This window comes from Rattus rattus, chromosome 11, assembly GCF_011064425.1.
Source record: "Rattus rattus isolate New Zealand chromosome 11, Rrattus_CSIRO_v1, whole genome shotgun sequence".
NCBI lineage: Eukaryota > Metazoa > Chordata > Mammalia > Rodentia > Muridae > Rattus > Rattus rattus.
Window position 1 is genome coordinate 78,394,376 of NC_046164.1, and position 27,121 is coordinate 78,421,496.

Sequence of the window (27,121 nt, forward strand, 5' to 3'; positions counted from 1 at the left end):
TCTACTGTTAAAGACACAGATTGGCATGACTTTAAATATTTAAAAACATAGACTTCAATTGTGGCGTGTGTGTGTGTGTGTGTGTGCGTGTGTGTGTGTGCGTGTGTGTGTGTGTTTGTATGTGCTGCAAATGCCACAGCTGGCAGAGATATGATCTGTGAGGCAAGAAGGAAATTTGTTCAGCACGACTTAGTTGGCTGGTGTTGGTTCAAACTTCTAGAGTCTGAGGTAGAACGGTTCATTTTTTTCTGACATATTTAAGCACAGTACAACTTTGGGAAAAAAAGTGACAATTACCACAACAAAGGTTGAGGCCTGACTATGTTGAAACTGCTTTACAAAGTGCATGTCTTTTGCAGAGTACCTGTGACCTCTTCCATGAGAATGAGAAACAGTGCACAAGATAAGGGAATCGTGAGGAAGTAAACAGAAGAAGAGACTTTTGTCTAGTTAATGGGAGCCCTTTTATGAGCAAGGGATCCATTGGCTGAGAACCATTGTTCAGGAGTCTGGCATAAACATAATATTCTGAGGGATTCGGGTGCGGTCTGGCTCTACAGATAGCAAAACAACCCCTGGTTATTAGTTACATCTTTCTGCATAGAGAAGGGTATAAATAGAAGAGTAAAGTCTGCAAGTTTAACATTGTTCCTGGTTTCCCTAGTGCTCTCTGTGAACATGAGAAATGTGTGCCCTCTAAAGTGCCATACAATTAATTACTTATTTTTACTCTTTCTTATTTTATCTAATCCTTCCATCTGTCTATCAGATTGTCCCCCAGGTCCCTGGAATTCAATACCCTCATTTTCCATTCCATCTAACCTTCCATTTATTAGTATTTGATTCTTGAGATTCCCCTTCTCAGGTGACACAAGTGACTCATATATGTCAAAATGTCATTTAAAACTAGTACACTGTGCTCTTTGTTACCAGGGCACACAAGTACAACACCTTTAATGCATAACCTTCTATTCTCGTCCCCAAGATTTCATGTTAATATCACAATACCAAACACAGTCCAACTCTTAAATTTCCCACAGTCCCTAAATATCTCAATATTTTAAAAGTCCGAGGTCTCTTAAGTGGGGGCTCCTGTAACTAGACCAAAGCTTTAGTATTCCAAACAGGAAGACTGAGAAACATAATTAGATCCAAGCAACCCCCATATCTCACAATTTAAGTTGAAATTCAGTAGCTGAATGTTTAACATCTGCCCAACACCACTCATCTTATAGTCTTCAAGATCCAAAACGCTCGGGAAGTTCCACTTCCAGTGTTATTACCCACAGTCTATATAGCTTATTCTGCAGGCTCGGGCTAACTCCAATTAGTACTTACAGTTGGTTTGTCTTAGATGTCACACGGTCCTGGAATGTCCAACACCTCGGGGTCTCCATTGCAAATAAGGCTGCACCTTCACCAGAGGCCCCTTCTGGCATAGACAGAGGGACTCTAGCCTTGCTATATAGCACCAAGCCTTCTCTGCTCACTGTGGCCCCTTCATACTTTCGATGTGATGTGACATGGGTAGCTCTCATATGCTACTTGCTACATTCTGCTGTGAGCCTGAAATGGAACCCATATCCATGCACTGACTCTAAGACAACACTTTCCTATCTTCCCAGCGAGGCTCAGATTTTACCTAAGTGGCAATGATCTCTAATTACTCTTTCTAATTACAGTTAAATTTTCAGCCCTACCTGAAAATGTAGGCACATATATTTTTCTAGCATACTTTATTCTTTCTGGTAGCCCCATGGATACATTTACCTCCCTTTTCCGTGTGTAGGATTTCTTCAAGTCTTTCTTTTGGTGTTGGCTTAGTAGCTACAAATGCCTTTAGTTGTGTTTATCGTGGAAAAAAATTTCTGTTCTGTTCAATAAGAAAGGATGGCTTTCTAGATATAGTAATTTTTCAGCAGTTACTGTCTTTTGCCAGTTGGAATCTATTGTTCTGAACCTTCTTGGCTTTCGTGATTTTTGTTGAGAGACCTGCTGTTATTTTAAGGGTAAGGCTTTATAAGTTACTTGGTGTTCTTTCTTTGTGTTTTAACTGTAAAATGGAGAGGAGAACTTCTTCTCTGGTCTTGTCTGCATGACATTCTAAATGCCTTCAGTACCTGGGCACCGTCTTTTTCTCTAAGCTTGAGAAATTTCCTGCTATTGTCTTATCAAATATATATTCTACATCTTTAGCTTACATCTTCTATGGCATGACTCATCAATTTGATCTTTTAATTGTCTCCCATAAAGCTCACTTTTCTTGTTAGATTTTCTTATTATTTTATCTTTACTGTTGTCTGAATGTTGTCTTCAATACCCCAAATCTATGTCTGTCTTTCTCTTGCTAAGACTTTGAAATGAGTTTTTGTTTGGCTCCTTAATGTTTTCATTTCTAAAACTTGAATTTGATTTTTTTTCAGAATTTTTGTCTTTTCTATGAAATTATTTATATTGTATACTGTCTTCTTATTTAATTCAGTGATTTATGTGCCTTTTCTCTGAATTCATTCCAGAGTTTACTCATGTATCATTTTTTATTTTATTGACTCTTTTTTAAATGTTTAAGTATTTATTTTTTTAGTTTTATTTATATGTATATGTGTGTGACTGTGGTGGTATGTGCATGTGAGAGTGAAAGCGTTTGTAGAATCCAGAAAAGAGTGGTGCCCTGGACTTGGGGTTTACATGTAGTTTTGAACCACCAAACACGGTTACCAAGAACTGAACTTGTGTTCTTCCCTTCTAACATGTGTTCCATGGGGCTACCTCATGTTATCAGGCCTTGTGTCCATGATTTTGCATGTTGCTTAACCCAACCCTGTTATGCACCACCATATTTATCCCAATTCATCCCCTTCCTACTGTTATGGCTTATTTTCCCTCACCGAGTTCAGTTGGGATTGCCTGTACAAGCACCTGTAAGAGGGTGCTTGCTTGAGCATGGGCAATGCACCAGTGACTGTATCACTAAAGAAAACAGTCCTTCTCTCCTTTCAGCACTATTAGTTAACTGCCAAGAGCTCCTCAGTAGAGGGTGGAGTTGCATGGATGCTTCAGTCATTACTAGTGGAATGTCGAAGACCCAGTTTCGTGCTGACCTTGTAGTATCCTTAGCTGGTAAACGTGTAAGATCGCAAGGGCATGTGATGACAAATGGCAGTAATACACAACGGTACTCTTCTTATATTCCCTTTGTCTTACTTCTTTCTTATGTCTTCATATATATAATACATATATAATACATACATACATACATACATACATACATACATACATACATATTCTGTTCTTCAAAGATGGGCCTTGGGGGCATAGTATAGGTGTCTGTTTATGGCTGAGTATATAACATAACTTATTCTCAGTATACTCTGACAAAATATGTCTCTCCATTAACCTTTATCCACCAGGAGCATCTCCACTAAAGAATGAGAGCAGCACTAATCTGTGGGTAAAAACATCCATCTTTAGAAGGCAGCTTGACAACATGCTAGTTTAGTAAAACGACAGTGGTGGTTCCCCCGTAGGGTTTGTGGACTCTCCATCAGTAGGGTTTTGCCTTACCTTACAGTATCACACTTATATTTCCATCGAGCAAATGTGAAATCCAAATAGAAAGTAGTAGTTACCCTTAAAACAGCCAAGCCACTATTGTACTAGTAGGTACATTTTGCCTGGTATGTCGTCGGGCTTATAGCATGGGAAGTCCACAGTCCAGGAAGACTGTTATTGAGTGTTCTGTAATAGTAGCTTATACAGCATATTTGTGTATTATGTAGGAGAGCCAACCAGGAGAGAGCTTCCTGATCAGTTACAACAATTTACTGACAAACATGACACTAGTGTGCCTTTAGATCTTGTCACATTTAAGTGCTTATCGCTGTTCATTCCTCCTCTCATCCGGCGCATCTTTGGTAATTAGCTTCCTTGTTTAATGTCATAGGGAAGATCATTCTATATCGGACTATGGCTCAGACCAGATGGTATGGAACTCTATAGCTCTGACTCAGTTTGTCCTTTCTAATTAAAGGGACACTTACTGCAAATGAGCTCTCGTTCTATAATCCTATGATACTTGTCCTGGCCTCCCAGTGTGGGCCATTTTCACCAGGCAGGATCTTTGTCACGAGAGTACCCTGACTGCTGACTCAGCAGGAACTGTTGTAAATGGCTTCTTGCTCTGCTCTGGACAAATGCCATTTGTCAAGGACTAGACTGTTTTCCCAGCACTTTGGTGTTATTCAGAGAGCAGGACTCTTGTCTGCTTCAGTCTGTTCAGTGACAAGTCCACTGTTAATTCTATTTTCCAAGTCTCTTGTCTTTGGTCTCCAGTTCCTTAGCCGTATGCATTTGTTTCATTTCTTGTGGGGCCTCTCTCTAGCGGAGTTCTGCTCTCCAATTTCTCTGCTACTGGAAGTATGGTGCTTATTTCATGAGCTGAGCCCTCTGGAGCAGACTCATTCTGTCCTCTTTTCTAGTGTTTTCTTTCCAGGCTCCTTTCCCCAACCTTAGAGGTTGCCCTTTCCAACTTTGCAGGTCTATTTCCCTAGATCCAAACAACTGCTGTTCCTGTGTCCTCTGCTTCCGTCTGCTTGCATGGACTCTAGAGCACATCTGACCACTGAGCACTGTACATTCCACAAAGCATATGTGACCTTTAAATGTACAGATTTCAGTGCTCATTTTGAATCCCATGCTGTATGAGTTCACTGCTGTCCATCACTTTTTCTTCTCTGGAGACTGCTATCTTGGATTTCTTCTTTCTGTATCCTCATTCACAGAATTTCACTCATTATCCAAAGCTCCCCGTTGCTGTTTCTTTAGATGCTTTTTAAAAACTGTCTTCCACTGCCTTACATGCGTGTCATGCAGAATCAAGTTCCTTTGTATTTTTTTTTTCAATTTTACTATCATGAAAGTTATATTTTTGCTATCTATTTCTTTCTAAGTTTTTTAAGCTCATATTTTTTCTGTCTTGTGATCTTGGTGTCACATCACTAGGTTTTAACAACTCTCCATCCACTCGTTGCCTTACTAAATACAGTAAAATAAATGAATCTGCCATTTTTGACCCATTCCACGTTGCTAGATTATTTCTAAGTTCATTCTTCTTTGTTCCCAATGTCTCTTTGATTCTTGGGTAGATGATTTCTGTTGCCTTGATTGGCACTTAAGTGGAAAAAACATGGGAATTCCTGAGTGGGAATCTGAAGGGTGTCCTTCCTGTTGATATGAGGAACAGATGGTATTAGCTGTCACACAACTGGAAAACTTGCTTTTAATTTGGATGAAGGGTTTTTTTGCAGTTTTCCCCCATTTTGGAACTTGATCTTAGTTCACTGGGGGTTCAGAAATTTTTTTTTTTTTTTTTTTTCCGTAGGATCTTTTGGGGACCTTTTTTTCTCTTTGACAAAGTTCTCTCTAGTCTGCTGGCATACGCCTCTGTACCAATTTCACTATTTCTCTTGAAATAAGTCCTAGATGTTCCTTGGCTAATACTGTTCCCTTAATGTTCAGCTTGATACCCACTTACCATGCAGTATTGTATGTATTTCCCCTTGAGAGTATGTTCTTGAAGATGTACATATGATTGATCTTCAAAGGACAGGCTTTGCTATTGAAATCTTTCTTATCTACTTAGTATGGATGTGTCTTAGCCTATGTGAATCACTGTGTTTAATGCTTTCTCAGCATCTATTAGCATTCCTCATGTGGTTTGTTCTCTGTTTATATAATGGAACCCCATTTTTGCCTGGGATGAAGCCTCTTCCATGGTTGATTGTTTTGATGTGTTTTCTAATACTTTCATAATGTTCCTTCAAGCCTTTAATAAAATTCAAGTTTCCATTTTGTGATTCTTGTACATTTCCACCCCCTTGGTGTTTTTTGGATTAATTCCCAGGAACAGATAAAAAGCAATGTCTTACAATCTCCACTTTAAAAAATCCTAGCCTTTTCTCTTAAACAGCTTTGGTCAGCTATTGGAAGAGGTATTTCATATGCTGTAGAAGCCAAGAGAGTTACTCTAGGAGCTCAGGCTGCTGTGATGCTGAGTCTCTCCCGGATTCTTTGTAACAAAAACTCAATGGTTCACATGATGCAGAGCATGGAATCCTGGCCCATGTGACTTTTATGGTTTAGCTGAGAATACTTGGTTAATATTTGGACTTAATACTCATGAGGACAGAGCTCAGATGTCATCGCCATCAGTGACTCAGGGAAAGATGAAGTTTATGAGCAAGGAACCATTTTTTAACCCCTCTCCCATCAAATAGATTCAGAATTGGTTACTTTTTACTTTTGGGGTCTAGAAGCATCTTTTTTGTGCAAGATTGTGTTATTCCTGGAGAACAGATAATGGTTGTTGACTATATATATATATGTATGTATGTATGTATGTATATGTATATATGTATATGTATATATGTATATGTATATGTGTATATGTGTATATGTATATATAGATATAGATAGATAGATATAGATATAGATAGAGAGATAGAGATATATAGATAGATTGCACATGCCTTCTACCTACCTGTTCCAAAGGCTTCAAAAATAATAACTACCTTTACCAAGAAGACCATGAAACGGGAATCTGAAGCCTTCTGTTCTCTGCAGCCAAGTGCTGTATCATTGGGTGAACTCTGACTACTCACACACAGTACACACTTGCTGCTCAGTGTGCAGATCACCGAGTCTAATCTAAAAATGTCACATGACTCATGATGTCAGCAGCTCAGAGAAGTTGTTTTTATGTTGCCAAGTAAATAGAAATGGAGATTAATCACCTCTCTTTTATGTTATTTGTACATTAATTAAGACATATGTGACTTGTCAAGATCAAAGGCCCAGTCCCTTAAGGCCACGTTCTCCTGTGTAAAGAACTAAAAGTCTCTTGGTTTGCACATGATTAATGCTGATCAAGCTCTATAAGAAATCCAGGACTTTGAAGAAGAAACCTGAGTTGAGTTTAGGAGGCCACCACAGCAGGAGCCCAGCAGACATTTGTGTTCATGGTCAACATCTTTTTTGTCTGTTTTGTTTTGTTTATTGAGACAGGATTTCTCTGTGTAACCAGGCTGTCCTGGAACAAACTGTAGACCAGGCTGGCCTTGAACTCACTGTAGACCAGGCTGGCCTTGAACTCATAGAAATCTGCCTCTACCTCCTGAGTGTTGGGATTAAAGGCGTGTGCCACCACCACCTGGCCAGGATCAACATTTTCAGTGGTCCCTTTGTGTCCTGTCTAGATGATTTTATATCTGCTGTGGTCTTCTACTCTTTTTCCAGAGGCCTCTGTACCCATGCTCCATTGTCTGTGTTTCAGTGTGTTGTCTCTCTGTCTCTTCCTTTGATCTTCCTTTACTCTTTGTTGTATTCTTCTCCTCATTAACTCCAGAACTGACTGTGATGTGTAAAACTCCCTACAGCATCTGGCCAGGCTGGGGCTCTGACAGCGTCTTCTGAGTCACGGGCACCTTGCCAGCCCTCATCCCCTGCCCTTGCACTTTTGGTTTTTCATGTGTTCTTGCATTTCCCCTGTGACTCATGTCTATTCTTTATGTGCTCTTTGCTCCAGTATTTCTCTACCGATGCCTCACCTCAGCCCTGTTTGAATGGCATCCTTTCTCAAAACTGCTGCTTCCTCTCCTAGTGTTTACTACTACCTGACCTCATAGGACAGACTTCTGCTTAGTGACTATTTAATTTCTCCTTGCCTCCAAAATGGTGTTCTTTTTTTTTATTTTTTTATTTTTATTAACTTCAGTATTTCTTATATACATTTGAGTGTTATTCCCTTTCGGTTTCCGCAAACATCCCCCCCCCCCTTCTTTATGGGTGTTCCCTCCCATCCTCCCCCCCCTGCTGCCCTCCCCCAACAATCTAGTTCACTGGGGTTCAGTCTTAGCAGGACCCAGGGCTTCCCCTTCCACTGGTGCTCTTACTAGGATATTCATTGCTACCTATGAGGTCAGAGTCCAGGGTCAGTCCATATATAGTCTTTAGGTAGTGGCTTAGTGAACGGTGTTCTTAATAGAGGGACTTTTATGTGTGGTTCTTGAAAGTACCATGGATGAAGTAATACTGCTTGTGTGTTAAGTGGGCCTTTGAATACAATTACCTTGATTCTGCATAACTCACCTAGGGGTAGGAAATAGAGGGCCTGGCAGTCATCCAGTGGTGCACATGGAAATGCCCATGTAAAAGGACAGGGAAGAGAGAAGTTGTTAGTTAAGGTATCTAAAGAATGGTCTAGCAGTGGTGGAGACTAAGGAGTTATTCTGGAAGTTGAAACAAGAGTTTAAAGGAGTGACCACTATTTTCAAGCAAAGTTGAGATGTCACAAAGGGAGAAAAACTAGCAATTTTTGTTGTGTTTGGGACACAACTGTCATCAATATTCCTATTGTGCTTTACAAACAGAGTCCAATTAGAGTAGATGGGAAAGTGCAGGTTGGGGGAATAGAAAGTGAGAAACAATAATTTGCCAATTTTAAACATATAAAGGCTTATCCTATGATCAATTGTTGGCACTGATTAAAGATGCATACTAGCTCCAATTAAGTGGGAAGAATTTCAATCATGAGTCAATGGTCTGTTTTATATCTCTGACCTGCTCTGTCTACATTGAGCGTCAGATCATACAACGGCTACCTGAGGCACCTTGAGTCCCATGTCTCTGGCATGGTACCCTTTGTGTATCTGCACACTTGTAAACTAGGATGCCAATTACAGCTGCAATGACTTAGTTACAAGCCTTTTGAGGGTGACTTGTTACATGTGAAAAAACAGGACCAAAACCTGATAGAGCCATAACTCATCTAACTGGTCCCTGACCATACTTGACCTTGGAAACTGATAGAATTTATTTTACCCTGACAGGTTCCTGAACAATGTCGGCTTCTTTTTCCCACTGATTATGATGTTGACTTGGATGGTGTCTGTGGCCAGCATGGTCCGGAAGCTGGTTTATGAGCGAGAGATCCAGATAGAAGAGGTAAATGGCTTTGATATTGCCTGCGAGATACAGGAGAGGCTTGGGAGAGTGGTCCTCCGAGAAGAAAGCGTGATGAAACTGTGTTTGAGACTATGGTCTCCAACCTCTGTTCATCTCTCCTCCATGATTGTTACTGGTGACACTGTTTCATGGCTGCCTTCAGGTTTCTCCCCAAGAACATGGAGAATGGATATGATGTCAGGTCTTTGGGAGAACTACTTTAGGAGGAAGTGACTTTCTTAATATCCTTCCTTGGGCTTGGTTGCCAAACCAAATGGTTCATTTTTCTTCTGGTGTTCCTCTTGCCTGTTACCTCATCTCACTTTTCTCGAGTGTCTACTGCAGGGATAACTCTAGGCTCCTTTTGCTTCCCCCACAGTACATGCGAATAATGGGGCTGCATCCGGTCATCCACTTCCTGTCCTGGTTCCTGGAGAACATGGCCACCCTGGCTCTGAGCAGTGCTGCCCTCGCTCTCATTCTGAAGATGAGTGGCATCTTCATGCACAGTGATGCCTTTATCATTTTCCTTTACTTGCTGGATTTTGGGGTGTCAGCTGTCATGCTGAGCTACTTCCTAAGTGTGTTTTTCAACAAAGCTAATACAGCAGCCCTGTGTACCAGCCTGGGGTACATGATCAGCTTCCTGCCCTATGTGGTCTTGTTGGTCCTACATAACCAACTCAGTTTTGCTCTTCAGACCCTTCTGGTGAGTAAGCTGTTCTGTAAAAATGCTAAGTAAAGCCAATAGGTGCCCTCTAAACATGGCATAGCCCCAGCTTGCCAGTCTGTCTTGTTCTGACTTATATGGAGCATCTGAGGTCTCTACTCTGTATTCTGCCCACAGATGCAGAACCGCAGTGGTGGTTCATTGACTTGCAGTGATATAGTGGCAGGCCATTAAGAATTGTCAGTTTTCTGTAATGGGATCTCTCTGAGGATTCTGGGAAGTCAGCATCCTCTTCAAGGAAACATATAACTTTGGGTTCTCTTTGTTTCATGCATGGAAAGAAATAGATTTCTGAAGCTATTTTGGAAGTTAAAAATAAGCATTTTTCTTGAAGCATCATGAGTTATCTCACATTAAGTGGAAAGATCTCTCCGTTAGCTGTGTCAGAATCACTCATCCATTTGAAATGTATGCTCTGAAGAGGAGTGAGACTGCTTCCACGTCTGCAGGATAAAATATGCAGAAGACAGCAACGGATTCTTTCTTGACTGCTGTCTGGCAGGCACTGTGCCTGACACATAGTAGGAAATCAGTCCATGTAGAGAAGGTAAATACGTGACTATCAGATCAGGTTCCTCACAGAGCTCGAGTTCTATCTACCAGTTTGTATCCTTTCTTCCCATGGGCCAGCCATATACTGAAATAACAGTCTGTTCGTAGGTGTGACAAGAATCACTTAGAGAGGCGCTCGGGGACATTTTCAGCCCCTGGATTGCTAAGAGGTGTTTGGAAACCTACTCTTGGTGAAAGTGTAGAGAACAGTAGACCATATGGTGCCCTGCCCCTTGTAGAGACATCCACAAGGCAACATCTAAGGCTTAGGAAACAGTAGTCAAGAAGAGCTGGAAAGGTTGGAAGAAGCAGAGGGTCAGGAAGCCTGCTGTGAGATGGTGCCCCACCTCACAGGGAAGCTGTATCACGACGTCTCAACAATATGGCCACCTAAATGAGACATGACACTAGCAGTTGACATGAGAAGGAAGAAAATCCCACAAGGCTCCACCCTTAGCCACCCTTTGGTGAAGAGTGACAAGCAAGAATGACTGCTGGGGTATTTGATCCTGAATATATACACATATGAGCAACACTAGATAGATTATATATATATATATATATATATATATATATATATATATGTGTGTGTGTGTGTGTGTGTGTGTGTGTGTGTGTGTGTGTATGTGTGTGTATAACAACAATTAAATAAAACTTCATGAATTTTAGAGAGACAGTGGGACACAGGAAAAATTAAAGGGGGAGGGGGTGGGATAAATTATGTAAATACAGTAGTCACATGAAATTCTCAGGAAAAAAAAAACCAGAAAGGCTTTTTAAAAAATTCTCTTTTCATCATGGAATTCTTGAATGATGAGTGTGTCACTTATTCCCGGGGTAGAGAATACCTTCTGTGCTTATCTAGAGCCTCAGAGCAAGTGCATGCATGACAGCCGAATTAATTTCTCCAACCTCAATTAAGTAACAATTCAGTATTGTGTTTGTTGCCTTTCTTCTGACACTGGGGATTGAAACTAGTCCCTGAAGTATAATCGACAGTTGCTCCACAATTTTTTTTAAACCTTTTTCTTTTGAGAAAGAGTTCTCTTAAGTTACCCCAGCTGGCCTTGAACTCGCTCTATATCCTATGTAGGTTTTGAAGTTGCAATTTTCCTGTCTTAACTCCCAAGTAGCAGGGATTATAGACAAGTAACAATGAGCCAGGCTACTCTGTTTTTTTTAAATCTGTTTGTTTGTAGCCAAATATACTTAATACTGCTATGCATACATAAGATGAATTGTTCTATTGAATTTGTATCTGTTCCCTGATACGTTTTCATCATTTTGATTAGCTTATGTCCCACCTGCAGCAACTTAGAAGCAATAGTTTTATGTTAGAATTAGTCAGGTATTCCTAGAATAATTAATATAAATGGGGCCCTTGCTGCCGCCTGTTCATAAACTCCTTAAAGGTATGAACATATAAAGAAATGAAGAACCGAGCGAACATTCACATGCTCCCACTTTTGCTTGCATTTCAGGCCTTAAGTCTCAGGCATCTGCCCAGGCAGCATATGTTTTGCACATACAAATACTTTCTGGCTAGTGATGACTTCTAAGTCGGGCACGTTGTATTTTAAGTGTATGGTGCTTTCTCAGTGGTTTTCCTTTTTTGACATTGTCCTCTTCTACTGAACACGAACCAACAGCTTCCTTTAGTTCACTCCCTTTTCTGGTGTAGATGTGTGTAGATATTGCATCAGTCTGCTCAGAGAGGGCTCCAAGGCATACATTTCATAATAAGAAATAGCAAATTGCTTGATTCCGTTTCCCACTGTTTTGTGTTACATATCTCTGTAGTCAGTGCACTAAATTTATGACACGTTGAGTGTGGCACCGAACAGAAATGATTCATTTTAACATTAAAAACAAGCCAGTGAGCATGGTTTTCAGAGTGGTCTGACTAATCCCTTCAGGCTCAGATGTTTAAGTCACTGCCTGAAGCAATGGTATCCTTTGAATTGGGAAGTGTCTTCTTAGAATTCGGTGTTGTGGGTTTCCAGTGGTCTCAATCAAACATTAATGGCTGTTTTCCCCTCCCTCCCTCCACCCCGGCAGTGCTTACTTTCAACCACAGCCTTCGGACAAGGAGTCTTTTTCATTACATTTCTGGAAGGACAGGAAGAAGGTAAGAGAATGACTTCTTCAGAAAGAGGTCATTCAGGGTTTGTGAACACATAGCTGTCAAACAACTGAACCAGGAGTAAGTCTTGTTACCAAGTAATAAATTTAGAAGGAGATCCTAGCATTTGGTTCTGCTGATGGTAACCTTCCCCTTACCTAGTTACTATGGTTCTGAGAACAGTCACGAATAATTACATCACACCATCTCTTGCTGCAGACGGCACCTAAGTGTAGCAGAAGATCCAGGCCAGTGCATAGGTCTTGCTATGGTACACATTCAATCTACTGACCTTCCAGATTCTTGCAATTGTGTGGTATGCACATGCCTTCCATCTGCTAGACTGTGGTTGACCAAGTCTATTTGAAGACTTTACCACCTGTCCTCCTCTGACCTTCACGGTTTCCTGGGTCTTAAGTCTAATTGGCAAAGAAAAGTTCATGATTATCACCTTCTTTTTCCATGCATATTTATCTCTATATACTTTTTATTTTGAAATAAATTCTCTAGCTCAAGTTGGATTTGAACTCTCTATGTAACTGAGCATGACCTTGAACACTGGATCCTCTTGCCAGAATCTCCCAAGTTCTAGGATCACAGGAATACACCACTATATTTGGTTTATACAGTGCTAGGGGCTAAACCTAATGCCTTGTATGTGTGTAGCAAGGAAATTTACCATCTGGTTTACATTTCCAGCCCCTTAAAATAATTTTAAAATGTATTGCCAGTAACTTTTTCTCACATTGAGATTTTTATCATAAACTCTTAAGTAAGAACATATGTGTTTTAGATATTCAATATTGTTCTGGGGTATGTTTTGGAATTAAAACAAAATATAAGCCATAGGTGAAACTTATCATTGGATGTTATTGCAATGGCCAATGACTTTGTACTGATTTATCCAACTTTTTTAATAAAATATGTTAAAAAGCCCTTTGATCTTAAATGTTTTTTCCCTTACTTTTCTTCCAACTGATCTTCAAAGTAAAAACTGGACCAAGAAGATATAGAAGAAAATAGATTAAACTAAATCACAGTTAAATTAATTGATTATTTTGGTCCAAATGATAAGTACATAGTGGTTACAACTTTTCAAACTGGGTCTAACTTAGTGCTACAGTGAATAGAAAGAGGAATAATGTTCTCAACTTATATTATAATCCAGAAATAAATCACAAAGATAAGAAATAATGATTCTTTTCCTCCATAGACCTTCTATACATTATTTAATACATTTTCCAAAAGCAGAGTATTATACTATTAAAAGTTTTATTAAACAATTCTTTTGTCCATAAATATAAAATTGCTGTTCAGTTGAATCAATATAACTAGCTACTAATGACTTCCAAAGAGTTTTGGAAAGCCAGAGGTTGACATGATGCTAATGGATGCTTATGGGTTCCTCTGAAACTGAGGTGAGATTCCACAAGCTAATGCTGCCTTTGAAAGCTTAGCATTGCTAGTATCATCTTGCTTTTTATTTTACATGAGACTCTTGTAGAATTAGTCAACTCTCTCATCAAACCTACAGTCAAAGAATAAGCCCAAGTAACTCTGTTCATTTTCCTCTGGCAGGGATCCAGTGGGGTAACATGTACCGAGCTCCAGAGCCAGGGGCCATGACATTTGGCTGGGTCTGCTGGATGATTCTGTTTGATTCAATCCTTTATTTTTTGGGTGGATGGTATTTCAGCAACTTGGTCCCTGGTAAGAAGTCTTCATTTTCATAAGACAACAAAGTAGACTGGAACCCATCTGCAGCTCTCAATAGGCTGTAGGCCTGTAGAGCACACAGCACAACCCTGTTAACTAAGAACAAGTGTATGAAAGATGTGTGCATGAGAAGGTCATGGGGTCATGTTAAAGGAGCCTGGGGTCTCTGGAGGAGGGTTGGAGAGTAAGTGATGGGAATGGGGAGAGCATGTGACAAGAACTCATTTAGGGCAGTCGAGCAAGATATAGATTTGTAGATTCATGAGGAAGCCAGGCAGGGAAGTGGATGGTAGAATAGTGTTAGAAGGGGTGCACTTAGAGTTACTTCCCTCATCCAGGTTTTGTTTTTTTTGTTTGTTTGTTTGTTTGTTTTGTTTTTTTAATGTAGCAGACATAACCTAGAGGCAGGTGGCTGAGAATCATTATAGGAAGTGAGGGTCAAGATAGGAGTAATCTGCTGATTCAACAGAAATAGAGACATGTAGTTACCATTTTGATCAGGCTAAAAAACAGATAATTTATAGAGCAATTTCAAAAAGCATCTTTTTAGAACTGACATATGGATGGTATAATTTATTGTGGAATTTTCTTGTGACTCTGGCTCCATATTTTCCAGAAGAATTGACCTCTAACCTTTAAAATTATAAACTGTAAATAGAGGCTCCAAACATGCAAATGAAAATGGAGAGATGGGTGGAAAAATAAATCACAGTTTTACTTGTGAAACTCCATTTAAGAGTTGGGAATCTCATGGAATTCTTGAAGACTAGCACACATAAAAACCATAGGTCATTGAAAAGACATTTTCATAGGTATGAAAATGGGGTCTTAATAATAGACAGGCAGTCCAAACTCACTGGGTAATTTATTTTGGGAAAACTAGGATTGCATGAAATTAGAAAGTAATAAAATGAACCTAGCAGGCCAAAGTTGGCAAGCAGCTGGATAAGAAGTGGTTGGGTAGTGACAAGACGAAGGATGTAATAAAGATCCTTGGAATAGGGAGTCTGTCCTGTTCCTTTACAGAGTGAGAATGCAGTTATGAGCATAGAGAAAAGAGCAGAGGGGGCTGGAGCGGTGGCACTGTCATTAAGAGTACTGGCTGCTCCTACAGAAAACGCGGGTTCAGTTCCTAATACCTAGGCCAGGCAGGCCACAGCCACTTATAACTCCAGCCCCAGGGCACCAGAAACCTTCTTCTGACTTCTGTGGTCACTTTCATTCATGTGCACATATTCACATAGACACATGTACACATACACGCACACTTCAAAATAAATCCTAAACTATACAAATATTTTTGTAAAAGAAAGAAACAAGCCAAGCTAGAAATGGAGACAAACCCCAGTAATACCAACATTGAGGAGGCAAAGGCAATGAATCAGGGGTTCAAGACTAGCCTGAGCTATACAGTGAGATCCTTTTTTTAAAATTAAAACAAAACAAAACAACAATAACAACAACAACAACAACAACAACAACAACAACACAACAACCAACCATAGAAGAGTACCTGGAACAGAAGGAGGAATCAACAAAAATAAAGATGAAAAGGTGAATGGATTTCGAGGGTGTTTGTGCAGGATGCTGATCCTTAGAGGAGATAATATTAGCTGGAACCAAAGCCAATCAAGAAGAGTCCCCAGAAGTCAAGCTGAATGTGGCCAGCAAGTGATCATTATACAACATACACAATTCTGAAGAAGAAACATGTGTTTGGATAGAGAATGGCTGATGTCTTGAACTCCAAGGGCAAAGGAAAGGGTCCTACAATCACAAAATCCAGTAACATCAGGCTACCCTCCACAGTGCTGAGAGGAGATGACGGTGTTCAAGGACCAGGAATATTCTGACTTCTTTTGCTCTGTCAAAACATAATGTACAAGAATCCTGATGCCTTAATGAAGGGCTTTGTTGCTGTGGTAAGAATATAACCAAGAGCAACTTGGGGAGGAAAGCATTTACTTCAGCTTCCACTTCTATATTACAGTCCATCATTGAGGGAAGTCAAGGCAAGAACTCAAGCAGGAAGGGAACCTGGAGGCAGGAGCTGACACAGAGGCCAAGAGAGGAATGCTGCTTATTGATTGTTCCTCAAGGCTTGTTCAGTACCCAGGGCCACCAGCCTAGAGGTGGTTCAACCCACTAAGGGCAGGACCCTCCCACATTAATCATTAATTAAGAAAATGCCACAGAGGCCTGCTTATAGGCTAGTCTTAGTGAATGAATTTTCTCAACTGTGCCCCCCCCACCTTATCTCAGATGTCTAGGTTTGAGTCACATTGACAAAACCTAATCAGAAAAAATTGTCTCATGCCCACTTGACACCCAAACATATAACTCATTAAGCTATATAACTTATTAAGTTTTACTTGTCTTTCCTTTCTTTCATCCCCAAGATCTCATACTAATATCAATATCATAATACAAAACATCCCAACTTTTAAAAGCTCCATAGTCTTTAAAAATTCAACTGCTTTAAAAGTTCAGGCTTTTTTAATATCCAAAGTCTCTTTAAGAGATAAAGGCCTCTCTAAAATTGTAAAGTCCCTCAACTGTGAGTTCCTGTAAAAGCATAAGTAAGTCCTATGCTTTCTTTTTTTTTTTTAAAAATGATTTATTTATGGTATATGGTACACTGCCACCTAGAAAAGGGCATTGGATCCCATTACAGATGGTTGTGAGCCACCATGTGGTTGCTGGGAATTGAACTCAGGACCACTGGAAGAGCAGTCGGTGCTCTTAACTGCTGAGCCATCCCTCTAGGCCAAAAGTAGACTTCTTAATACAGTTATAACAAGAAAGTTGTTACGTAAAATTACCAAGACTGAGACCATGAATAGCCTCCAGTGGTTTCAGAGCATATCTGTAAAAGTCATCAGACTTTTTAAAAATGTACCATTTTTTTCTTTACATTTTTTTTATTAATTTGAGTATTTCTTATTTACACTTTGAATGTTATTCCCTTTCCCGGTTTCCGGGCAAACACCCCCCTAACCCCTCCCCCTCCCCCTCTACATGGGTGTTCCCCTCTCCTCCTCCCCCCATTACCGCCCACCCACCAACAATTACGTTCACTCGGGTTCAGTCTTAGCAGGACCAAGGGCTTCCCCTTCCACTGGTGCCCTTACTAGGCTATTCATTGCTACCTATGAGGTCAGAGTCCAGGGTCAGTCCATGTATAGTCTTTAGGTAGTGGCTTAGTCCCTGGAAGCTCTGGTTGCTTGGCATTGTTGTACATATGGGGTCTCAAGCCCCTTCAAGCTCTTTTTTGAGTCCTTTCTCTGATTCCTTCAACAGGGGTCCTGTTCTCAGTTCAGTGGTTTGCTGCTGGCATTCGCCTCTGTATTTGCCATATTCTGGCTGTGTCTCTCAGGAGAGACCTACATCCGGTTCCTCTTGGCCTGCACTTCTTTGCTTCATCCATGCTTTCTTAACGCAAGAAGATAGAACTGAAGCAGTACCACAATCTAATCAAAGCCAAGCCAAACTCCAACAGTGTAAAGCATTCAATGTTTAATGTCCGACCCACCCTAAATCCTCTGGGCTTCACAGGGCTGTGGAAGCAGCATTTCTCTGGCTCTGCCATCCATAGCACATACAACTTGCCTCACAGGCTCAGGCTGGCTTTACTCTACAGCTGTTGCTATTCTTGGTACCATCCTATGGCACTAGGACATCCAAAATGCTCGGATGTCTACTGTGCCTGCTCTGCCCATTCCAAAATAGTCTCTCTTGGACTCGTTTCAGGGACTCTGACCCTGCCACTGAGTGACCAAGTCTCAGCCTCTCTCCATGACCCTTAAATCCTGGAGTTTTCACTGCCACTAATGTTCCATCATCACCAGTAGCCTCTCCCATCCTCTCATCCTGCCAAGCCACACATGCTCTCCATGACCCCCTCATACCTTCAAAACTAACCATCTGGAAGACTCAAACAATCAAGCTTGGGTGGCAGCGATAGGTACAACTTTTGTGACCTCTAGACAATTGATTCTGTGTTCTCACTGAGGGAATATTTCCAGACTTAAAATTCTCAACGACACTGGCTGATTCTTATTTTTCCTTTTATTGAAAGTAGATTTTTTTTTTCTTATATATCCCGATCATAGTTTCCCCTCCTTTTACTTTTCCCACTTTCTTTCTCCCTCTGTCCCCTCCAGATCCATTTCCTTTCTGTCTCTCGTTATAAAATATCAGGCTTCTAAGAGATAGCCACCAAATATAAATACAAATACAAAATAAAATATAGTAAGATGAAGCAAAACTGTCATATCAGAGTTGGTCATAGCAACCCAATTGGAAGTAGAGTCTAAAGAGCAGACACAAGCATCAGAGACCCACGTGTTTTCAGTCAGGAGTCCCACATAAAATACTAAGTTCAAAGATGTGATATATGCAAGGGGGACCTGGTGAAGACCCACACAGGCCTGGGCTTGCCTCTTCACTTTGGGTGAGCTTGTATGTTCCCTATTTAGCTGATTTCAGATGCCTTGTTCTCCCAATGTTTTCCATACCCAATGGCTATGAAATCTCCATGGGATTTCCTGAGCTCTTGGGGGAGGGATTTGGTGGAGACTTCCAATGTAGACTCCCTCTCCATGTAACCTCTGGCTGTGGGTCTTGGTATCTGTTCCACCTGCTGCCAGAGAAAGCCATTCTGATGATGACTAGCTAAGACAGTGATGTATGAGTGTAGTCAAATAGTATTAGGAGCCATTGTAGTGATACTTTAAAAAAAACAGTAGTATTTGATTTTTTTTACCCTAGGTCTCTGGGCTATCTATCTAAGCTCTGGGTTTTGGTAGCCATGTCTGGCATAGAATTGAGGGGTAAAGTCTCTGTACAGGCACCAGCTCCCCTTCTCCATGTTCAATGAATTCTGTGAATGTTGTACTTGGCAAAGGGGCCCTGCTTTCAGTTTGCAGAGATCAAGTTTGTGACTTAGCCACGGACAGGTTGTTTGGGGCTTTCTATGGATCCCCACTGGCCAACAATTCAATTGAATGCAATGCAGTTCCATCTCTGGAAGCCCCTGCCTGGCAATAAGATACGACCAGATGAGACCCCATATCCACCATTACTAGGAATCCTCATTAGGCTTACCTTCATAGATTCCAGACAGTTTCCCCTGCATCAGGTTTCCATATCCCCCCCCCCCAGAGACCCCCAATTCTGGCAGCCTCTGAATCTGTGTCCACACTCTCTTCCCCTGCCTCATCTCTCCCCTTAACCAATCTTTTCTTCCTGAACCCTACCATTTCCTAGTATACTGTATAATCTATTCTATTTATCCCTCCGAGCAAGATCCATGCATCCCATCTAACTTTTTACCTGACTTCTCTGGGTCTATGGATGGTAACTCAGTTGTCACTTACTTAATGGCTATTATACACTTATAAGTGAATACATATCATATTTCTCTTTCTGGGTTCAAGCTACCTCACTTGGGATAATTTTTTCTAGTTCTATCTATTTGCCTGCAAATTTAATGATGACACATTTTTAACAGCTAAGTCATACTCTATTGTGTAAATGTACCAAATTTTCTTATCCACTCTTCTCTGTAGAAGGACATCTAGGTTGTTGCCAGTTTCTGACTATTGTGAATAAAGCCATGATGAACATGGTTGAGCAAATGTCCTTGTGGTATGGTGGAGTTTCCTTTGCGCATATGCCCGTGAGTGGTGTAGCTGGGCCTTGAAGTAGATGGATTTGAACTTTGGGAAGAACCATCCTGTTGGTATCCATAGTGGCTGTACACGTTTGCGCTCCTGCCAGCAATTGAGGAGTGCTGCCCTTGCTCCATATTGTCACCAGCACGAGCTGTCACTTGTGTTTCTGATTTTAGCCATTCTGACAGGTGTAAGGTGGAATCTTAAACTAGTTTTGATTTGCATTTCTCTGATGGCTAAGGATGTTGACCATTTCTTTGTTTTTCAGCTATTTGAGTTTCCTCTGTTGAGAATTCTCAATTTAAGTCTCTACCCTATTTTTTAAATTGGATTACTCATTTGTTTGTTTGTTTGGTATTTTGTTTCTTGTGTTCTTTACATATTTTGGAAACTAGACCTCAATTGGGTGTAGAATTGGTAAAAATCTTTTCCCCCACTGTAGGCTGCTGCTTGGTCCAAAGGATGGTGGTTTCTTCTCTGTGCCTTACAGAAGCTTTTCAGTTTCATGAGGCCCAATTTATTAATTGCTGTTCTTAGTGCCTGCGCTTTTGGTGTTCTGTTGAGAAATTTCTCTCCTGGGTCAATGCATTCAAGGATATTCTCTTCTATCAGCCTCAGTATGTCTGGTTATGTTGAGGTATTTGATCTTCTTGGACCTGAGTTTTGTGTAGGTTGTAAATATGAATCTATTTGCATTTTTACATGCAGCTATTCCGTTTGACCAGCATCATTTGTTGAAGACGCTTTCTTTTTTTCCATTGTATATTTCTGATATCTTAATGAATAAATCATGTGTCCGTAGGTGTATAGATTTATGCCCAGGTCATTGATTCAGTTCCACTGATGAACACATTTGTTTTCATGTCAATAGCATTTGTTTTATTACTCTAGCTTTGTTGTATAACTTGAAATTAGGAATGGTGGTATCTCTAGAAATTCTTCCATTGTTCGGAATTATTTTAGATGTCCTGGGATTTTTGTTTTTCCACCTGAAATATAGAGTTGTCCTATCAAGATAAGTAAATAACTGTATTGGAATTTTGATGGAAATTCCATTGCATCTCTGAATTGGTTTTGGTAAGATGGCTATTTTTATTATGTCATTTTTATGATGCATGAGCACAGGAGATCTTTCCATTCCCTGATACCTTCTTTAATTCCTTTCTTCAAAGACCTGGCTTTTATCAGACAATTCTTTCATTTGCTTGGGGAGAGTTACCACAAGATGGTTTATATTTTTTGAGATTCTTGGAATATAAAAAGACTGCTGATTGTGTGTGTGTGTGTGTGTGTGTGTGTGTGTGTGTGTGTGTGTGTGTGTGTGTGTGTGTGTGTGTGTGTGTGTGTGTGTGTGTGTGTGTGAGTGTATGTGAATTTTGCATCCAGCTAATTTGCTAAAGGTGTTTCTCAACAGTAGTAGGTCACTGGTGGCATTTTAGGATCACTTATGTATATTATTGTAATTATCTGTAAATAATAATACTTTGCCTTCTTTCTTTCCAATTTGTATTCTCTTGATCTTCAGTTGTCATATTGCTCTAGCTAAAATTTCAAATACTATATTGAATAGATAAGGAGTGGACAGCCTTGACTTGTTCCTGATTTTAGTGCAGTTGAATTTTCTCTCCATTTGATTTTATGTTAGCAATAAGCTAGCTGTAAATTACTTTTATTATACTTAGGTATGTCTCTTATATCTTTAAACTCTCCAGGTCTTTTATCATGAAGAAGTGTTGGGTTTTGTCAAAGGCCCTTTCTGAATCTAGTAAGATGATCATATAGTTTTTTCTTTTAGTTTGCTTATGTGGTAGATTATATTTACTCATCTTCATATACTGAACCATCCTTGCATGTATGGATTGAAGTCTAATTGGCCATGCTATATGATCTTTATGACATGTTCTTGGATTTCATTTGCAGGTTATTGAGTATTTTTGCATCTATGCTTATAAGGAAACTTGGTCTTTAGTTCTCTTTTTTTGTGAAGTCTTTATGTGATTTAGGTATCAGAGTAACTTGTGGCAAAAATGAATAGGACATTTCCTTCTATTTCTATTTTGTGGAATAGTTTGAGGCATATTGGTGTTAGAGCTTCTTTGAAAGTCTTGGAGAATTCTGAGCTAAAATCATCTGGCCCTAGGTAGTTTGTTTGTTTTTTGAGACTTTTAATGACTGCTTTTATTTCATTAGGGGTTATAGGTTTACTTAAAATATTTATCTGATTGTAATTTAAGTTACAATTAAGTGGTATCCATCTAGAAAATATTTATTTTAGATTTCCCAAAATCTTTTTTATTTAGTATAGTATAGTTTTTTTAAAAAATATGTTTTTATGATTCTCTGGATTTCCCCAGTATCTGTTGTTATATCCTCTCTTTTTTTCTGATTTTATTCATTTGGATATTCATTGTCTGCCTTTTCGTTAGTTTGGATAAGGGTTTGTTTATCTTATTGATTTTCTCAAAGCACCAACTCTTTGTTTAATTGATTCTTTGTAATGTTCTCTTTGTTTCTGTTTTATTGAATTCAGCCCTTGGTTTGTGTCAAAGGTGTCCAATTCCAGCTTCGTCATCCAAGGGGTAAATTGAGGCAGGCAGGGAAGTATGGTGTTGGCAATTGGGGTCAGTGCTGATGGCAGCTGACAGAGTCAGCATTAGAAGGGCTGTCAGGGTCGCTGCTGATAGCAACTGATGAGGGCTGCTAGTGCAGCCAGAGATCAGAGAAATCATTCAGCAGATTTTTCTCTGAGAGAACAAAGCTGGATTCAATGGGCTGGTACTCCCTGTATCAGCACGAAACTCAAAACTCTTAGCTCTTAGGGATTGGCAAGAATGAAAAGGAAAGAAAGAAAATTCACACACACACACACACACACACACAAACACACACATACACGCATGCGCGTGTGCACACACACACACTTAACTCTATCATCTCTCTCTACATCTAAGTATCTATGTATCATCTATCTATCTATCTATCTATCTATCTATCTATCTATCTATCTATCTATCTATCCATCCTCTATCTATTTATCTATATCTGCACACACATATACACATACCTGGTAGATGGAGCAGGCTCCAACACACATTTTATTTTTTTTCTTCCATAGTTTATATATCCCAACAAAATCTTTCAAGCAGTATAAAATTACAATGTGACTACAATCTATTTTTCTTCTAGTGAATGTCTATGAAAACAGTATTTTTCCCAATACCTGTATGTGAAAAACCATTACATAGTACCGGTAAAGAAAACAAATTATTCCCAAGAACCTACATACATTCATAACTAAGTAACTTGTTATAGATTAGCAAAGTGTGAGCAATCCAGGGAGTTTGCTCAGCCAGTTTTCCTTACTGGCAGACAGCAATTTGTGGCTATAAAGGAAGGATCAAGTAATTTATTATATATCTTTTAAGAATCTTAAAAATATCACAAATCTAAATTTTTATGTAAAAAACAATCAGTCATATCTACGTTAAATCCTCAGAATGTGTATCTAGTCATCAACAAATTTCATTAAACCATATCAGGAAGCTGAGGTACAAGAACTCAATCATCACCAGCCTCAGTGAGAGTCATGTCAGCCAGTCCTGCCATTGTTTTGTTCCCTTAGAACCTCTCTATTAAGAGTATGCCACTTTCTGAACTTCACATTGTTCCCTAAGCTTTTCTACATCAGAGCCACTAGCAAAAACTCCTTAACCTAGCTTCTCTAACAATCTATTCTTCTAAATGTTTTCCGAGGAGGGTGGTCATTGCTGCCAAGTCTACATTTCTAAGTTCTTTCCTAGGTTGTTGATAGAATCACTAATCTGCTCCAGCAGCAATGCCTAATAAAGATCAAGCACTGCTATTGTGAGTGCCACAGCTGGTAAGTTGCTGGTATGAGGTTTTTTTTTTTTTTTTTTTTTATGCAGATACTTAGCGTTGTGAACATTCTTTGCACAGCTTTCATTGTGTCTCATAGGATTTGGTATGCTGTATTCATGTTCAGGAAATTCTAGAAAGTGTTTAATTTCTTCATTTCTGAACTTACCCATTTTTCACTCATTAGAGAGGTTCTGTTTCTGTAGGTTTGTAAGTTGTTGTTGATATTCAGCTTCGGTTCATGGTGGTCTGATAAGATACAAGGGGCTATTTCCATTTTTTTCCCATCAGTTCAGAGTAGTTTTGAGTCCAAGTATAAGGTCAATTTTGGAGAAAGCTCCAACCGGTGTAGAAAAAGAGGTATTTTCTTCTGTGTTCAAGTAAAAATGGTTTGTAAGTATCTGTTAAGTGCATTTGAATTATAACAGCTCTGTATTTAGCTCTATTGGTAAGCTCTACTATTTTTCTCTTTAGTTTTTGACCTATTCATTGAAGAGAGTGGGGCATTGAAGTCTCTCACTATCAGTGGAGAGGTTTAAATATATGATTAATCTGTGGGAGTGTTTCTTTTACAAACTCGGGGTTCCTGGTTTGGGGGGTATAGATGTTAAGATTTGAAATGCCCTCTTGGTGGATTTTTCTTTTGATAAGCATGTTGTCTCTGTCTCTCTTGATAGTTTTGGTTTGATATCTATTTTGTTAGAAATTAAAATGACTACACCATCTTATTTCTTTAGTTCATTTGCTTGGAATATTATTTTCCAACCATTTTCCCGGAGGCAATGTTTACACTTGATGTTCAGATGTAGTTTTGAGGGAACAGAAAAGGATGATTTCTGTTTTTACATCCATTCTGCTAGTCTGTGTTTTTTATTTGGGGAATGGAGATCACTGATCTTGAGAGAGATTAGTGATCAGTGATTGTTGATTCCTATTACTTTGCTGTTGCTGGTGGTGGTGGTGGTGGTGGTGGTAGTGGTGGTGTGTGTGTCTGTTACCCTTCTTTTGATTTTGCTGGTGGGAGATCATTTATTTCTTGTGCTTTCATGACTATAGATGATATTCTTAGGTTGGAGTTTTCTTTCCAGCATCTTCTGTAGGGTTGGATTTGTAGATAGACATTGTTTACACTTGACTTTAGCAAGTAGTATCTTATATTTTCTTTATCTATTGTAATAAAAAGTTTTGCTGGGTATAGTGATCTATGAATTTCATAAAGTCATTGTTTTTGATAGCTGAGTAGTATTCCATTGTGTAGATGTACCACATTTTCTCTATCCATTCCTCTGTTGATGGGCATCTGGGTTCTTTCCAGCTTCTGGCTATTATAAATGAGGCTGCTATGAACATAGTGGAGCACGTGTCTTTTTTATATGTTGGGGCATCTTTTGGGTATATGCCCAAGGGAGGTATAGCTGGGTCCTCAGGTAGTGCAATGTCCAATTTTCTGAGGAACCCCCAGACTGATTTCCAGAATGGTTGTACCAGTCTGCAATCCCACCGACAATGGAGGAATATACTGCTTTATCCATATCCTCGCCAGCATCTGCTGTCGCCGGAATTTTTGTTCTTAGCCATTCTGACTGGTATGAGGTTGAATCTCAGGGTTGTTTTGATTTGCATTTTCCTTACGACTAAAGATGTTGAACATTTCTTTAGGTGTTTCTCAACCATTCAGCATTCCTCAGCTGTGAATTCTTTGTTTAGCTCTGAACCCCATTTTTTAATAGAGTTATTTGTCTCCCTGCAGTCTAACTTTGTGAGTTTTTTGTATATTTTGGATATAAGCCCTCTATCTGTTGTAGGAATTGTAAAGATTTTCTCCCAATCTGTTGGTGGCCATTTTGTCCTAACCACAGTGTCCTTTGCCTTACAGAAGCTTTGTTGTATTATGAGATCGCATTTGTCGATTCTTGATCTTAGAGCATAAGCCATTGGTATTTTGTTCAGGAAATTTTCTCCAGTGCCCATGCGTGCGAGATTCTTTCCCACTTTTTCTTCTATTGGTTTAAGTGTATCTGGTTTGATGTGGAGGTCCTTGATCCACTTGGACTTAAGCTTTGTACATGGTGATAAGCATGGATCGATCTGCATTCTTCTACATGCTAACCTCCAGTTGAACCAGCACCATTTGCTGAAAATGCTATCTTTTTTTCCATTGGATGGTTTTGGCTCCTTTGTCAAAAATCAAGTGACCATAGGTGTGTGGGTTCATTTCTGGGTTTTCAATTCTATTCCACTTGTCTATCTGCCCATCTCTGTACCAATGCCATACAGTTTTTATCACTATTGCTGTGTAATACTGCTTGAGTGCAGGGATAGTGATTTCCCCAGGAAGTCCTTTTATTGTTGAGGATAGTTTTAGCTATCCTGTGTTTTTTGTTATTCTAGATTAGTTTGCAAATTGTTCTAACTCTATGAAGAATTGGATTGGAATTTTGATGGGGATTGCATTGAATCTGTAGATCGCTTTTGGTAAAATGGCCATTTTTACCATATTAATCCTGCCAATTCATGAGCATGGGAGATCTTTCCATCTTCTGAGATCTTCTTCAATTTCTTTCTTCAGAGGCTTGAAGTTCTTATCATACAGATCTTTCACTTGTTTGTTTAAAGTCATAACAAAGGTATTTTATATTATTTGGGACTATTATGAAGGGTATCGTTTCCCTAATTTCTTTCTCAGCTTGTTTCTCTTTTGTGTAGAGGAAGGCTATTGATTTATTTGAGTTTATTTTATACCCAGCCACTTTACTGAAGGTGTTTATAATGTTTAGTAGTTCTCTGGTGGAACTTTTCGGATCACTTAGATATTCTATAATATCATCTGCAAATAGTGATATTTTGACTTCTTCCTTTCCATTCTGTATCCCTTTGATTTACTTTTGTGGTCTGATTGCTCTAGCTAGGACTTTGCGAACTATATTGAATAAGTAGGGAGAGAGTGGGCAGCTTTGTTTAGTCCCTGATTTTAGTGGGATTGTTCAAGTTTCTCTCTATTTAGGTTAATGTTAGCTACTGGTTTGCTGTATATGGCTTTTACTATGTTTAGGTATGGGCCTATTTATTTGGAGCAATAAATATAGAAATATCTACATGTTTATATATAGATAATAAAATATAAATATCTATATAAATATATAAATATCTACATATTTAGGATTGAGAGTTCATCTTGGTTGGTGTTTCCTTTGATGAATATGAAGTGTCCTTCCTTACCTTTTTTTATGACTTTTGGTTGAAAATCAATTTTATTCGATATTAGAATGGCTACTCCAGCTTGCTTCTTCAGACCATTTGCTGGAAAAGTTGTTTTCCAGCCTTTTACTCTGAGGTAGTCTCTGTCTTTGTCTCTGAGGTGTGCTTCCTGTAGACATCAAAATGCTGGGTCCTCATTACATATCCAGTTTTTTTTTATTAACTTGAGTATTTCTTATTTACATTTCGAAT

General features: G+C 39.4%; 1 protein-coding gene across 1 annotated transcript in view; it reads left to right on the forward strand.

The window, feature by feature from the left end:
* Positions 1-27,121, forward strand: part of Abca13 (ATP binding cassette subfamily A member 13) — a 564,237-nt gene that overhangs the window by 161,785 nt on the left and 375,331 nt on the right. The window contains exons 32-35 of the mRNA XM_032916398.1: positions 8,886-9,000; positions 9,380-9,709; positions 12,341-12,410; positions 13,983-14,114. Coding sequence (XP_032772289.1) covers positions 8,886-9,000; positions 9,380-9,709; positions 12,341-12,410; positions 13,983-14,114 — 647 coding nt within the window. The remainder of the gene's footprint in view (positions 1-8,885; positions 9,001-9,379; positions 9,710-12,340; positions 12,411-13,982; positions 14,115-27,121) is intronic.